The 13,098-nt window shown below is 39.4% G+C and overlaps 1 protein-coding gene across 1 annotated transcript; it reads left to right on the plus strand.

Annotated features, from left to right (window-relative positions):
* Nucleotides 1–884: 884 nt before the first annotated feature.
* On the plus strand, nucleotides 885–13,002 carry LOC131474453 (calpain-1 catalytic subunit-like). Its single transcript, XM_058652310.1, has 22 exons — nucleotides 885–1,024; nucleotides 4,340–4,589; nucleotides 5,758–5,827; nucleotides 5,917–6,035; nucleotides 6,121–6,254; nucleotides 6,376–6,544; nucleotides 6,676–6,759; nucleotides 6,858–6,943; nucleotides 7,066–7,140; nucleotides 7,654–7,814; nucleotides 7,902–8,071; nucleotides 8,171–8,182; nucleotides 8,313–8,524; nucleotides 8,625–8,664; nucleotides 8,771–8,836; nucleotides 9,418–9,475; nucleotides 9,612–9,676; nucleotides 9,815–9,883; nucleotides 9,971–10,049; nucleotides 10,152–10,265; nucleotides 11,469–11,527; nucleotides 11,610–13,002. The coding sequence occupies exons 2-22, from the start codon at nucleotides 4,344–4,346 to the stop codon at nucleotides 11,634–11,636; spliced, it is 2,115 nt and encodes a 704-aa protein (XP_058508293.1). The 5' UTR covers nucleotides 885–1,024; nucleotides 4,340–4,343; the 3' UTR covers nucleotides 11,637–13,002.
* The last annotated feature ends 96 nt before the right edge of the window (nucleotides 13,003–13,098 follow it).

The following is a 13,098-nucleotide window of genomic DNA, read 5'->3' on the forward strand; positions in this document are numbered from 1 at the left end:
TCACTGAATGTTAATATTTACTTTTCCAGGTTAGGGTTCGGGTGTCACATTATTTGTTTAGCCACAGAGATCAGCTCCAATCATTCTGAGATAATAATACACTCTAAGACTATCACTTTACTACAGAGTCAATCAGTTTAAACACTTCATTTGAAGCAACATGGTATATTTAAATCTGCATCAATGCAAACATTTACATACACAAAACCTTGGCTTCATTACAAAGTAAAACAGGACATTTGCATCTGTAGCTTGGCTTTCTAGTTTTCAGGTGGGTCTGGTGACCTTTAACTTCTGCAGTCATTTATTGCACATTATCTTTTCAGTGACTCACAATTATTATTTCAGTTTACAGGCATTTTTAAAGAAGACTGACATATCTGGATTTTCAACAATTACATATGAGCAAAGATTCACTTTAATAGTGATCACAGTTTATTTATTTTCAACAACAAAATCTATTTCAATGTTTGATTTATTGTTGTATATGTTATACATAGAGCCGAAAAAACTAGCTTTACGTTCATGGTTCTTCTATATGTGATTTCAGACAAACACAGGGTATTTTTTATTATTTTACATTTATTGTCAATTGACTTGATATTATTCATTTGGAACATTTTGGAACAAAATACCCTTTATTTAGATCATTCCTTTTATTATTGAGAAAGTGTATACACATACATACACAAAAATGTGTTTCACATACATGTTTTTATGGTATAATGTTAGATTTAGACATCTGTGCTCTACTGTGTGTTTGTCTATGAAAGACTGCTCGTTGGCCACAGCGCCTCTCGCGGTCAGTTACAGTATTGTGTGGTACAAGGTGTGAGGCAGTGGCCCCTCCTCCTTTATATGTGTGTGTGTGTGTGTGTGTGTGTGTGTGAGAGTGAGTGCAGTAGAGAGGGGTGGTCCTGATTCCTGCGCTCCTGGAAACCAAACCATTGCCTGTTTGTATGTTTACAGATTCGCACAATCGTCTGTCAGTCTGAAATCAACCGGAGCCACATTTGAAGCGGTGGTGAGTGTCTCGTGTACTTTGCATCATTTCTAATCAAAGCGGCCGACGGTTAACGGTGCTTCGTGTGTAGTTCAGGCCTCCAGTGCCGTGATACAGATTTACTGTGCTCCGTGTGTTGTAGCGCTAACAATAGTCAGTGTGCAGTCACAGCTGTCGCATTTCAAGGCTCTCTGATTTAGCACACCTGTTCAACATCCGGTGTTGACTCGCTGTGATTGTGTCAAAAAAGAATTATTGCTGTCAGAAATGTCTGTAGCCATGTTTACTGCAGGGTCGTAACGACAGGCCCACTTCTTGAACAGGTGCCGCTGTTGCTAAGCAGCAGTATTTATATGGAGGAGGCGAAAGGCACGATTATCCAAAATAAGTGCGATTTCCGATAACATCGCGATAATTGTAAAAAAAAAAAAGATCCTTACATTTAAATACATGTACATATCTTTATTTTGTTTGCATATGATTTTGTAATACTACAAACATGTTTTTTTTAATGTTACAGGAAATGACATGCTACTAACTGTTGTGGTGTTTAAAAAAATAAACAAAACAAAACAAACGCCTAACTAATGTTACAAAAATGCTTATGTTAAAATATTGATTTGGCGATATGTCATCGTCCTTCCTCAATAATCACTACGCTAGAGCAAATATTTTAATTAGAAAATTAAAAATTAAAAACAGTCCCTGCCAGTTTTACTTGTCACTTGTCTACTTGATGTCTCCTCATGGTGGCACTGCTTACATAGACTTCATGCGTGTTGTTCTCTATGTTGTGAATAAACAGAGAAATACTGCACTTTTAACTTTTCACGAATTTTTTGTTTTCTCCAGTTAGAAAGATATCGTGATGTATTGCTTTATGATTGTCTTGTAATATATTAATTATCCCAGAATCTTTGTGTTGTGATATTATTGGTATCATGGATTTACTAAAGTTACACCAAAATGACTTAGATAGCCACTTTTATTAAACAATATGTTGTAACGTCACAAAAACAAATACTAACATCAAACTAAAATAGCATTGGTCTAAAGTGAGAAACCGATGTTAAACAAGATCGCTGTGTGTTGATATTGCATATTTTGCCTGAAATTCTTTTTAATCATTTTATGAAGTAAAGTAAGCAGTGTTGTTGCTGTATTATTTTGACAGTGTTGGCTTCTGTACGGTGTTTTGAGTGACAGGGTAGTTCAGATGAATTGTTGAGGTTAAAGTCCTGGATGACATCACCATCACTGGACTGCATTGATCAGCATTTCTTTGTTCATTAGGGTGAAAAGGAGATATCTTTGTAGTTATTTGCCAGCAGCAGCCTCTCTCTACTGTTTGTCAGAGCTGGGGGACATTCCTGCAGACTCTATAGGCATGCAGGGGGCCTCGTATTGGGGGGTGGTCTTATAAACAATGTCGTGTCCTGCGGGATTGTTTCTTTCCCTAGGACAGTAATGTATCCTTTAATTTCAGCATTATGTTCTCTCAGCTTTCTGCTGTCTCACGACTGCCAAGCTCAGTCCAAGTCTATTGGACTGTGAGTGTCTGGACTGTTTAGTGAACTTATTAGAATTCCGTTCCAGTAGACCAGAGTGGCATAAAAGACAATGTCCCTGTTTTCCCAGCTCTTATTTAAACAAGGAAAAAAAGTCTCCACAGGCAGCTTCTTGTCTTATTTCTCCTTACAAAGTTCTCCCTGGTGACTTAACTGGCAGCTGTGAACCCTCCTTGCATAGAGAAGCAGGTGCATTCAGGAAAAAGAAAAAGACTCAAACTGACTTGTCTTCACATGGCTGTATAAGCTTCATGAACTTGGGGCTGAGAGAAAACTGCTTTATTTAAGTTAAAAATACAAAATCAGGATCAGAATTGCCTCTGTGGCCAAATACTGTACATTTGTGCCGACAATGAAACTCTCAGTCTACCTGTACAACCAAGGTGTCATTAATTCTAACTTGCTTTGTTATTCCTGGGTTTTCTGTTTTGAAGGTGGCACTGCTTTCATCCAAGCATGTTTTCTGTGCTTTCTGTTGTGGGGCATTGGTATTAACTTATTTCTAACTTACATTTTTAGTGGAGTGATATTACCATCAAATTAACATTGTTGTTAGGAAGATTCTTATTACCCTTTTGTAGGGTTGTTGCCACAACATTAGAAATACAAGAGTCATCATTGTCATTTTCAGCAGGCTTCCTCAAGCTTATTGTAACTTCTCTGGCTCAGGAGACAAAAAACAGAAAGCCTGTCAGGTTTGGTTTAGGCTCAGTTTGTTCTCTCTCAGACCAGAGCTTTTAGTGTCTATTATGATTCTCTGTGGTGCATGATGATGGTGCACTCTCTCACTCCGAGTTCACATTACTCTCATCACATTTTAAGGCTTGGCACAGATTCATTTCAATTTCGTACTACTGTAAAATTGGTCAGTAGCATTTAAATTTATTTTCCAGCCTTTTATCGAATGAAAAGTGTGACATATTTCTTAAAATGTTTGAGTTATCAATTTAAAATAATATTTGGTGTTGCAGTGCAACTTACAGGAAAATAGAAATGTTATAGTGTGCACAGATTTGCTCTTGTCGCCATATATATATATATATATATATATATATATATATATATATATATATATATATATATATATATAATGTTGTATGAACTTTTTCACAACTACACACTTAACACAGTGTTGAGACTGTGGCCTGCTCCTCCCTTTACCCTTTTTCATATTGGGTCAGATATTACATGAGCTGTAAAAAGGGTCCTAACATAAAAACTTCTGTAGGGTTTGAACTGATAGTTTCACAAGGGGTTTTTGTTTTGATGTGGAAAATTACACCTTTTTTTTTTTTGGTGGAATGGCAGTATCAGACAAACACGGTTCCAACGAGAATCATTTAATTCAAGGAAAATCAATGTGGGGCATCAGTAGGCTGCTGTGATTCATACCACTGGTGATACATCGCATCTAAAAACTGATTTTTAACTACCGTGCCCCCCCCCCCCCAGCACAGAAATCTCACCAGCCGACACTACTTAAAACATACACAAGTACATACATAAGTCATCATGTGTAAGCCTTTAATTGTAGAATGTACCTGACCATAGTCTTTTTAGCAGCCTTGGCTTCTTGTTATAATTTCAAAAAATGAATTACCAGTGTAAAATAATCTTTCTTCACCCTCCCACAGATGATTGGCATGCTATAACTCTGACACAAGAGTGTGCCACTGATAAACTTTCTTCTATTAATAGACAGCAGTACTGTGCACACACACACACGCTCACCCACCCACCCACCAGTGCCATTATTTTTATCTTGCAGCAATATGGATCCAGTCGGAGGGATATCTGCAACAATATACACCAGCAGGCTCCGAGCCGAAGGCATGGGCTCCAACGAGCAGGCTGTGCACTTTGCCAACCAGGACTACGAGGCACTGAAACAAGAGTGCGTGGAGTCGGGCTCCCTGTTTGAAGACCCCTGTTTCCCAGCTGAGCCTCCATCCCTGGGCTTTAAGGAGCTTGCGCCTCATTCCTCTAAAACTAGAGATGTGGAGTGGATAAGACCCACGGTGAGAAAACTGGGAGGAGAGAGATTTCTACACATGAATAGTAGTTCAAACTCCAGACCATATACTGTAGAAAAATGGACTTAGTCTGCTGAGGCGAAAGTGGAAGTCCAGGAAGTATGACTGAAGTGGCACCAAGGGCGGACTCTGCTGTTGAAATGGTTTATAACATCAGTCAACCTATTCCTGAGAAGTTAATGGTCTTTGTTGATAGTTTCAGGTCACCTTCAATAGAACATGATGTCATTTTTCTATGATATGTACATATTTAGAGGAAAATGATCGCAGTGCAGCACAAATTAGTGGACACCAGTGTGATTGACAGCTAGTATCATCCAATAGGTGTCTGGTTTAATGTTTCAAACTCTGGCATGGCAAATCTTAAAGATTCACAGTGGGAGACTTTGTCCACTTTTATATACAGTATACTCCAAACCTAGTGTGTGATGTCATACTGTATGCACAGTTAAAAAAAAATACCCACACACACCAATGCAATTCTTATTTTGCCAGTTGCCATCCACTCACAAAATACAATTGAGCATTAATAGCAAATATGTTGGCAACAGTGGGCGCCGTCATAAATATATTCAATGACACTATCTCATGACATGCTTGCAAACGCGGACAGGATAGGACAAGTACGAGCTTCTCAGTCCGGTGTCTGCAGCTGTTTACATCTAATGGCATCTGACCACTCCCCGCTTGGACATTTGTTTACACTGCTGTGTTAACACACAGGGAGGTGATGCACAGATACAAAAATAGCAGTGGTGTGAAAGATGTGTCGCCCTAGGGATCATTCGTGTGGAGCGTGAATCAGACTGTTTTTGTCCAATTTAAATAGGCTTTGAATCTCATCATCCAGACAAAGCCATATATTTTTTAAGTTGAAGGATAAAATGCACTCATCAGTGAGGGAAATGTGGTGCTGGTATAATCCACTGTCTTTGTTTTGATTGCTTTCCTAGTTTAATTAGTTAACTAATACAGTGACGTTGCAGCGACTTTAGTGATCTTAGCAGCTCCCAGGTTTTGGTTCCTTGAAGCATGACATGCTTCTTCCATGTGTTTTATTTAGAGGCTACATGCTAATGTCTGTAAAGGTTTGACTGGACTGAAATCTGTTTATTTGATGGAATTGTATCCACACATTTAATTTCACCTGTAGGAACTGACGCAGGACCCTCAGTTCATTGTGGGCGGTGCCACCAGAACAGACATTTGTCAGGGAGCCCTTGGTGAGTCATTCATGTTCAAACTGCCATGGAAAGAAAAAAAGTAGGAAGCCATTATTTGCTGGTTCCTAAATGCCTCCCCTCTCTTGCAGGTGATTGTTGGCTCTTGGCGGCCATCGCCTCGCTCACTCTAAATGAGAAGCTTCTTCATCGTGTTGTCCCACACGGGCAGACCTTCCAAGATGATTATGCTGGAATTTTCCACTTTCAGGTACTTAACTCCAGTCTTCGCCCTCCAGACTTTTAGGGAGGCAGTGTGGCTCGATGGGATACTTAAACATGTGTCTGTTTTGCAGTTTTGGCAGTTTGGCGAATGGGTGGATGTTGTGATTGATGACCGGCTGCCTGTCAAAGATGGGGAGCTCATGTTTGTCCATTCGGCTGAGGGCAATGAATTCTGGAGTGCACTCATGGAGAAGGCTTATGCGAAGTAGGTATTGAAAGAGTCAGCTAAATAATTCAACGCGAGTGTATTTAGTAGGAAGCTGCCAACTATAATCTGAAGTACTGCTGTAGATGACACTCAAACTGATTCTTAATGTGGTTATCAGACTAAATGGATCCTACGAGGCACTGTCTGGAGGAAGCACCACTGAAGGCTTTGAAGACTTCACAGGTGGCGTGTCTGAGATGTACGAGCTCCGCAAGGCTCCCAGAGATCTGTACAGGATTATCGGTAAAGCCCTGGAGAGAGGCTCACTGTTGGGCTGCTCTATAGATGTAAGTGCGGACCACGCTGGCAAACCACCAAGGCACTCTCATCAAGAGAAAGCCAATTACATTAAAAGCTCTTTTTGTGCCAGATGATTCATACTCAGGGATGCAGTTCATCGTTTTACGTAACATTACAGATCACCAGTGCCTTTGACATGGAGGCTGTAACATTCAAGAAGCTTGTGAAGGGCCACGCCTACTCAGTGACTGGACTGAAGGAGGTCTGCCTGTGCATGACTCTGTCTCTGTTTAATAGTTAACCATTAATGATAACAGTTATTGTCTATGTAAGTTTCTCATCACTCTGGTGTTTGCATAGGTTGATTTTCAAGGCGACATGACACGTTTAATCCGTGTACGTAATCCTTGGGGCCAGGTGGAGTGGACTGGTGCCTGGAGTGACAAGTGAGTAGGCCAAAACCATATTACCAATTACCTCTGGCTCACTAAAAGTCCCTTTAATCTTGTGTTTCTTTTGGTTTATGTCTTCTTTAATGACTTTCAAATCATTGTCTTGTCACGTGTAGTTCATCTGAATGGGACGAGATCGACCCTTCTGAACGAGAGGACTTGCATCTTCAGATGGAAGACGGGGAGTTCTGGTAAGATTGGCCAGTGTCGGAATGTATTCTACTGATAGGACTTTTATTCTTAGAGAATTGTTAGGTTTCATATTTTCTTCTTTCTCAAGAGTTACATGAGACAAGTGATATAATTATACTTGTAAAGATAAGGAAAGTGTTATTTTATCCATTGTGTCTTAAAGTGAGACAATGTTGGATTTCAACCTTCAAATGATGTCTCCAGGATTGTTTGGATGGCACATAAACATATGACAGAGTGAATGAACCTCTGCCAAAGCCTGAGCAGGTCTGCTTCGTCTGTATTGGCTCTGTGAAAATTCTGGTGGCCACAAAAAGAACTACAACATTCTATTCATTGAGTGCTTGATCTGAAATAGACAAGTGGATTTCACATTGGTTTAAAATAAACCATTGAATATATATATATAGATATATATATCTATATATATATATTTTTATTTTTTTTAAAAAAATTTTATTAAATAAATAGAAAATCAGGTGTTTGACTCAGAATTCACTTTAATCTCCCAGGATGTCCTTCAGTGAATTCTTGAGACAGTTTTCTCGACTAGAGATCTGTAACCTGACGGCTGATGCTCTGAGCGAGGACGCTGTCAGCCACTGGAACACCATGAAGTTCTACGGCACATGGAGAAGAGGCAGCACCGCTGGAGGCTGCAGGAACCACCCCAGTCAGTCCCAACCATATGTTTACATGGAAAATGCAATTATATTATACAGAAAATGGCTTCTCTAACACAAATGCACCGTCTGTGTAGACACATTTTGGATCAACCCTCAGTATAAGATCACGTTACTGGAGGAGGATGATGACCCGGAGGACGATGAGGTGGCGTGCAGTTTTTTAGTATCTCTCATGCAGAAGGATCGTCGCAGGTATCGTCGCCAAGGTCAGGACATGCACACCATCGGCTTTGCTCTCTATGAGGTGAGAACAAGGATGAAAAAGTCACAAGCCTCTTTGAATTTCAGAGTTTTTGCCTCAACTTAAACTTATAACATTTTCCCTTTTCTTTTTTTTTTACAGGTCCCAGAAGAGGTAGGCCAAACTTTGAATATAGCATGTGTTTTTTTTATTATTATTATTATTATTATTAAAAAAAGAAAAAAAAGAGGTTGACAGGAAAAACAAATGCCTCATGTGATGGATTATTTCCTATTGCCCATAGTACAGAGGCTGCCACAATGTCCACTTGAAGAAAGATTTCTTTCTGAGACACTCGTCATGTGCACGCTCGGAGACATTCATTAACATGAGAGAAGTGAGCACACGGCTGCGTCTGCCACCTGGGGAGTACATCGTCGTCCCCTCGACCTTTGAGCCCAGTAAAGAGGCTGACTTTGTCCTCAGAGTCTTCACTGAGAAGCAATCAGAAACGGAGTATGTGACATGGATTAACTCATATCTGTTTTATTTGTTTTTTAACATGTCGGTCTGTATGTTTTTAATGTGTAAACATGTCATCATTTGTCCACTGCAGAGAACTGGATGATGAAATCTCTGCTGATTTAGGAGATGATGTACGTAGTGACGCATAACTAACGCCGTCAGAAAATGAAATGTATGTTATCATGAAAAAACTAGCATGCCAGTAATCTGTCACTCTTTTATCTCGCTTTTGTACAGGATGAAATAACTGAAGATGATATTGATGATTCCTTTAAGTCCATGTTTGCCCAGCTAGCAGGAGAGGTAAGTCCTGTCTGACTGTTTCTTTTTTTTTTATCATTCACTATTACTAATAGTGGTAATATTGTGGTGTGGTGTTTTAGTGTTTTTTTTGGTGTTTAATGTTTAAAGTCTAAACATAAGTACAAAAATGGTATCACCCTTGTTATGGAATAAATGATTAGTTCAGACAATGCTGATTAAGTCTGGCAGCTCCACATGACTCTCTTTGTGTTTCTCAGTATAGCAGCGTTTTGTTTTGTGTCTGTGGAGACACAGAGTGATGCATTTTACATCATGACTGATGGAGGCAAGGCGGAAGCATGACAGCTACGCTAGTGATGTGAGATAGCAGCAAACTCTAGGTTAAGGAATATACCAGTTCTCTGAAACATGAGTTGAGGTAAAACTAGAAAGAGAATGGTTTGAAGATAGACCGTGAGTTGTACTTTCAGGAAGCTCTGCAGGCTCATCTGAGGTGTGGGCTAAGTTAGAGTGGCTCTGACACTAGCATTGTTTTGGCAACAGAAGTTACACACCGGAGCTTTAAGCCACTTCTACTTAAACTGAAAAAATGATCTTCTTTTGTTCACTGTGTTTTCCAGGATATGGAGATTTCAATTCGAGAGCTCAGGACTATTCTGAACAGAGTCGTATCCCGGCGTAAGTTTGATTTTTAGGCAGCAATTCACAAGGGTTTGAAAGTTGACATATTATTTATACATCTGCCATATTACATTCTAATATAGAATGTAGATTAGTCACTGACGGCTGTTTCAATTATTTCTAATTATTTCAGACAAAGACCTGAAGACTGATGGCTTCAGTATGGAGTCCTGTAGGACCATGGTCAATCTAATGGATGTATCCTCTTATCGAGCATTAAATGATCAAAATTTGTATTTATTTTTTCCAAAAAAAAAAAAATGACAACAACAAAAACAGCTTGCATGCCAGTGATTGTCTGTGTCTAGATTCACCCCTTGACACCCTGTTTACTAGAAAGATGGTAGCGCCCGTTTGGGACTGGTGGAATTTCAGATCCTCTGGAACAAGATCCGGAACTGGCTGGTAAGAATGAATTTCTAAGGTCAAAGGAACATTATGCACTCTTAGTCTCTTTGTATGAATATATACATTTCTCTCATTGTCTTCTAGGGCATTTTCAGACAATATGACCTTGACAAGTCTGGTGCCATGAGCTCATATGAGATGCGCCTTGCTGTGGAAGCAGCAGGTACAGTGCATTTAAATCTTTCCACACACATATACAATAAACACACACAGTCATGGATGATATCTGCAGCCCTTTCTCTTTTCCTGCTGTGATTCTTTAAAGGTTTCAAACTAAATAACAGACTGAACCAGCTTCTGGTGGCCCGGTATGCAGAGAACGAGATGATTGACTTTGACAACTTCATCTGCTGTTTGGTCAAGCTGGAAGCCATGTTCAGTGAGTAGTGAATGAATATGAATGTCATTAGAAATCCTGGGGGAGCAAACTTATCATTAGTTTGACTGTATCAGAAGACAGTTGTAAAACAACACAACGCGGTTCTTCCTTCATTGTTGATTATTATCATAATTTGCAGCTTTGAGTGCTCATGTGTGCAAGTTATGAGTGATTGTCAGTAGCAGCAAATATATCTTAATGATGGGCAGTGCTCAATAATCTAATGAATGCAGCATTCACTTACAGATAACTTTAATCCATATCACACAAATGAATGTTGGGGTAGCCTATTCATCCTCCACACATGAGTGCACACATCTGAAGAGTACTGGAGTCTCCAGGATTTTTCCTACCACAAAACATGCAGTGTGGGTTACACATTAGCACGACGCAGACAATAGGGGCTGCATTTTCACCGCAGACCGCCCAATTCTAATACGTTGCCTTCATCAGACTTTTTTGGAGACTTTTTTGAAGTGACCGATATCTGATATCCACATTTACACTGGTTAACTCTTGGGGACTCTTGGGACAAACCACAGAGTGGGTGTGGCAACTGACCTGAAAATGGTTAATAGGCCAAAACGGAAGTGAAATTTAGAAATCCTTGCCCCAGAAGCTGAAAAGGCTTGAAACCTCAGCATGAGTTCACTGGTTTGAGCCCCTCGTCCTCCTTTGTACAGGTTGAAAGAGAATCGTGTGATCAAATTGTTGCTATAGATGTTTATTTACATCATTCGCCACTGTCTTGTTTTTAAGGAAGCACAGGTCACATTGATATTGGAATATCTGTCCGCTTACATTGACTCATCCATCCATCCATTGTCTACTGCTTTATCCTCTGGTGGGGGTACATCCTGGACAGCTCACTAGTCCATCACAGGGTCAACACACACACACAGACAAATAATCATTCACTCTCACATTCACACCTACGGGCAATCTACCCAGGGAAAACTCACACTCACACAGGGAGAACATGCAAACTCCAAGCAGAAAGTCCTGTGTAGATGGTCTGCAATACTCTCAGGTGATAGCTTTGCTGTAATGCATTATATAAAATTATAATTATAAAATGAAATGCATACATATAAAATGAATGTTTTATTAGGCCTATTATAGACTCATTGTAGTAACGTATCTCAGAAGCTAGGGGGCCGCAATCTATGTGTATGACGATTGTAAATTGTGACATTTTAACAGGGTCTTACCGGCAGTTTGACAAGGAGGGGTCAGGAGTGGCTGAGATGAATGTCACAGAGGTGAGTTCTGTTCAAAAAAGAAAACCTCCACACGGCCTGTAACTCTCTTCTGTTTGTCTAACTCTGTTTCTCACATTGCCAGTGGCTTTACATGACAATGTGCGGATGAAGCGGAGTCTTTGATAGAGGAGCATGCAGAGTATGCAGGTACAGACATCCATGAAACCGGAGCCCTGAAGACCCCTCAGCCTTAGCCTCAAACTGGTCCTTTAACACTCTCCCACCTCCGCAACTAAAGTAGCAAAAAGATAGTTGTGTAACATAAAACCAAAGTCCAAGATGCATCTCCCAGCTGGATTTAAGAAACTATGCAAACACACAGTATTAAGCAGTCCATGTGCTTTTCCAACCCTTCATATCTTAAAAACAGCATGAGTCTGTGCATGACAAAAAAACACTAACTGTATAATGCATGCACGGTAACGGCTGATTTTATATTTCTACAATTAGAATTTGCTGTCTGTATGACTTTGTGATTTATGACCCATATTAGCCTCTCTCTCAGAGAATGAAAAAAATATATTTTAAGATGTACGTCCTTTACTGTAGAATTTTAAAGTGAAGTCTTATAGTCTTCATCATTCTGCCATGATCTAAATTTTTCGCAACCAAATTTATTTTGCAAATAAAAGGTGCTTCGAGAGCACAAACCTCTGCCAACACATCAGTGATATAACCAACAACCAACTCCTTTTTTCTCAACAAATTGTGCCACTGTACAAACTGAATAAGTTATATATTTGTATAGTAACTGAATAAGGATCCCCTCATAAGAATATTTTATACCCATAATCTGGATCATTGTTTAGATCTCCTCCAAACTTGAACAGTTAACAGATGTTAGCACTCTACATATGTCTTATTTTCTTTCAGTAGTGACCTCTGTAGGATTTCTTCAATTTTTGTTAAATGCCGTTGAAGAAAGAAAAAACCTCCACCCCATAAATGAATCTGCCCTAAAAGGTAATGGATTCCTTGGCCCATACATCATTTCATTAATTGAAGTTCAGTAGTTTATTGTAACACATACAGCACTGGAATCATAATCTCCATGGTAGAAGTAAATGTATAAAGAAATCATCACCATAGTGTTAAATTGATAATGTAATTATTGTGCCTGTACTGTAGGTGGCAGTAGAGACTTGATCTGATTCAGCAGAAACTTTTAATTTTTGGCTTTTGCCATTGAAGTTTAGCCTTTATTTTTGACCAGTATTATCTTTATTTGAAGTCAAACTGACAACCTTGATTGTTTTTTAATTTTGCACTAGGATTTTAGTTAAAGGAAGCAGTGACACTGACTCACATTCATGAGAAATACTGTTCATCAGTTCACTTGAGTGACTTTTGCAGGGATCATATGATACTGAATGCCTTATATATGACGCCATGATGTTGTAATCTGTTAAAAATGTGCCACTCATGTGTTGTGAATGTATGTTGTGCCTTCAATAAAAAAATATCTTGTGGTTTAAGGTCTTGTCTTGTTCATTGTGTTTATAACATATAGCTGCCCTACATTTCTCTGCTCAGACTACATCAGAAACTCCTATGCATTCAGGGTAAAGGTC

The sequence above is a fragment of the Solea solea genome, chromosome 15 (genome assembly GCF_958295425.1).
Source record: "Solea solea chromosome 15, fSolSol10.1, whole genome shotgun sequence".
NCBI classification, from domain to species: domain Eukaryota; kingdom Metazoa; phylum Chordata; class Actinopteri; order Pleuronectiformes; family Soleidae; genus Solea; species Solea solea.

Excerpts from the sequence above, each read along its gene's own strand:
- LOC131474453 (XM_058652310.1), top strand. The coding sequence starts at position 4,344 with ATGGATCCAGTCGGAGGGATATCTGCAACAATATACACCAGCAGGCTC. Across the intron at positions 6,036-6,120 it reads CTGGAATTTTCCACTTTCAG|TTTTGGCAGTTTGGCGAATG; the intron begins GTACTTAACTCC and ends TCTGTTTTGCAG. Across the intron at positions 8,665-8,770 it reads CTGCTGATTTAGGAGATGAT|GATGAAATAACTGAAGATGA; the intron begins GTACGTAGTGAC and ends GCTTTTGTACAG.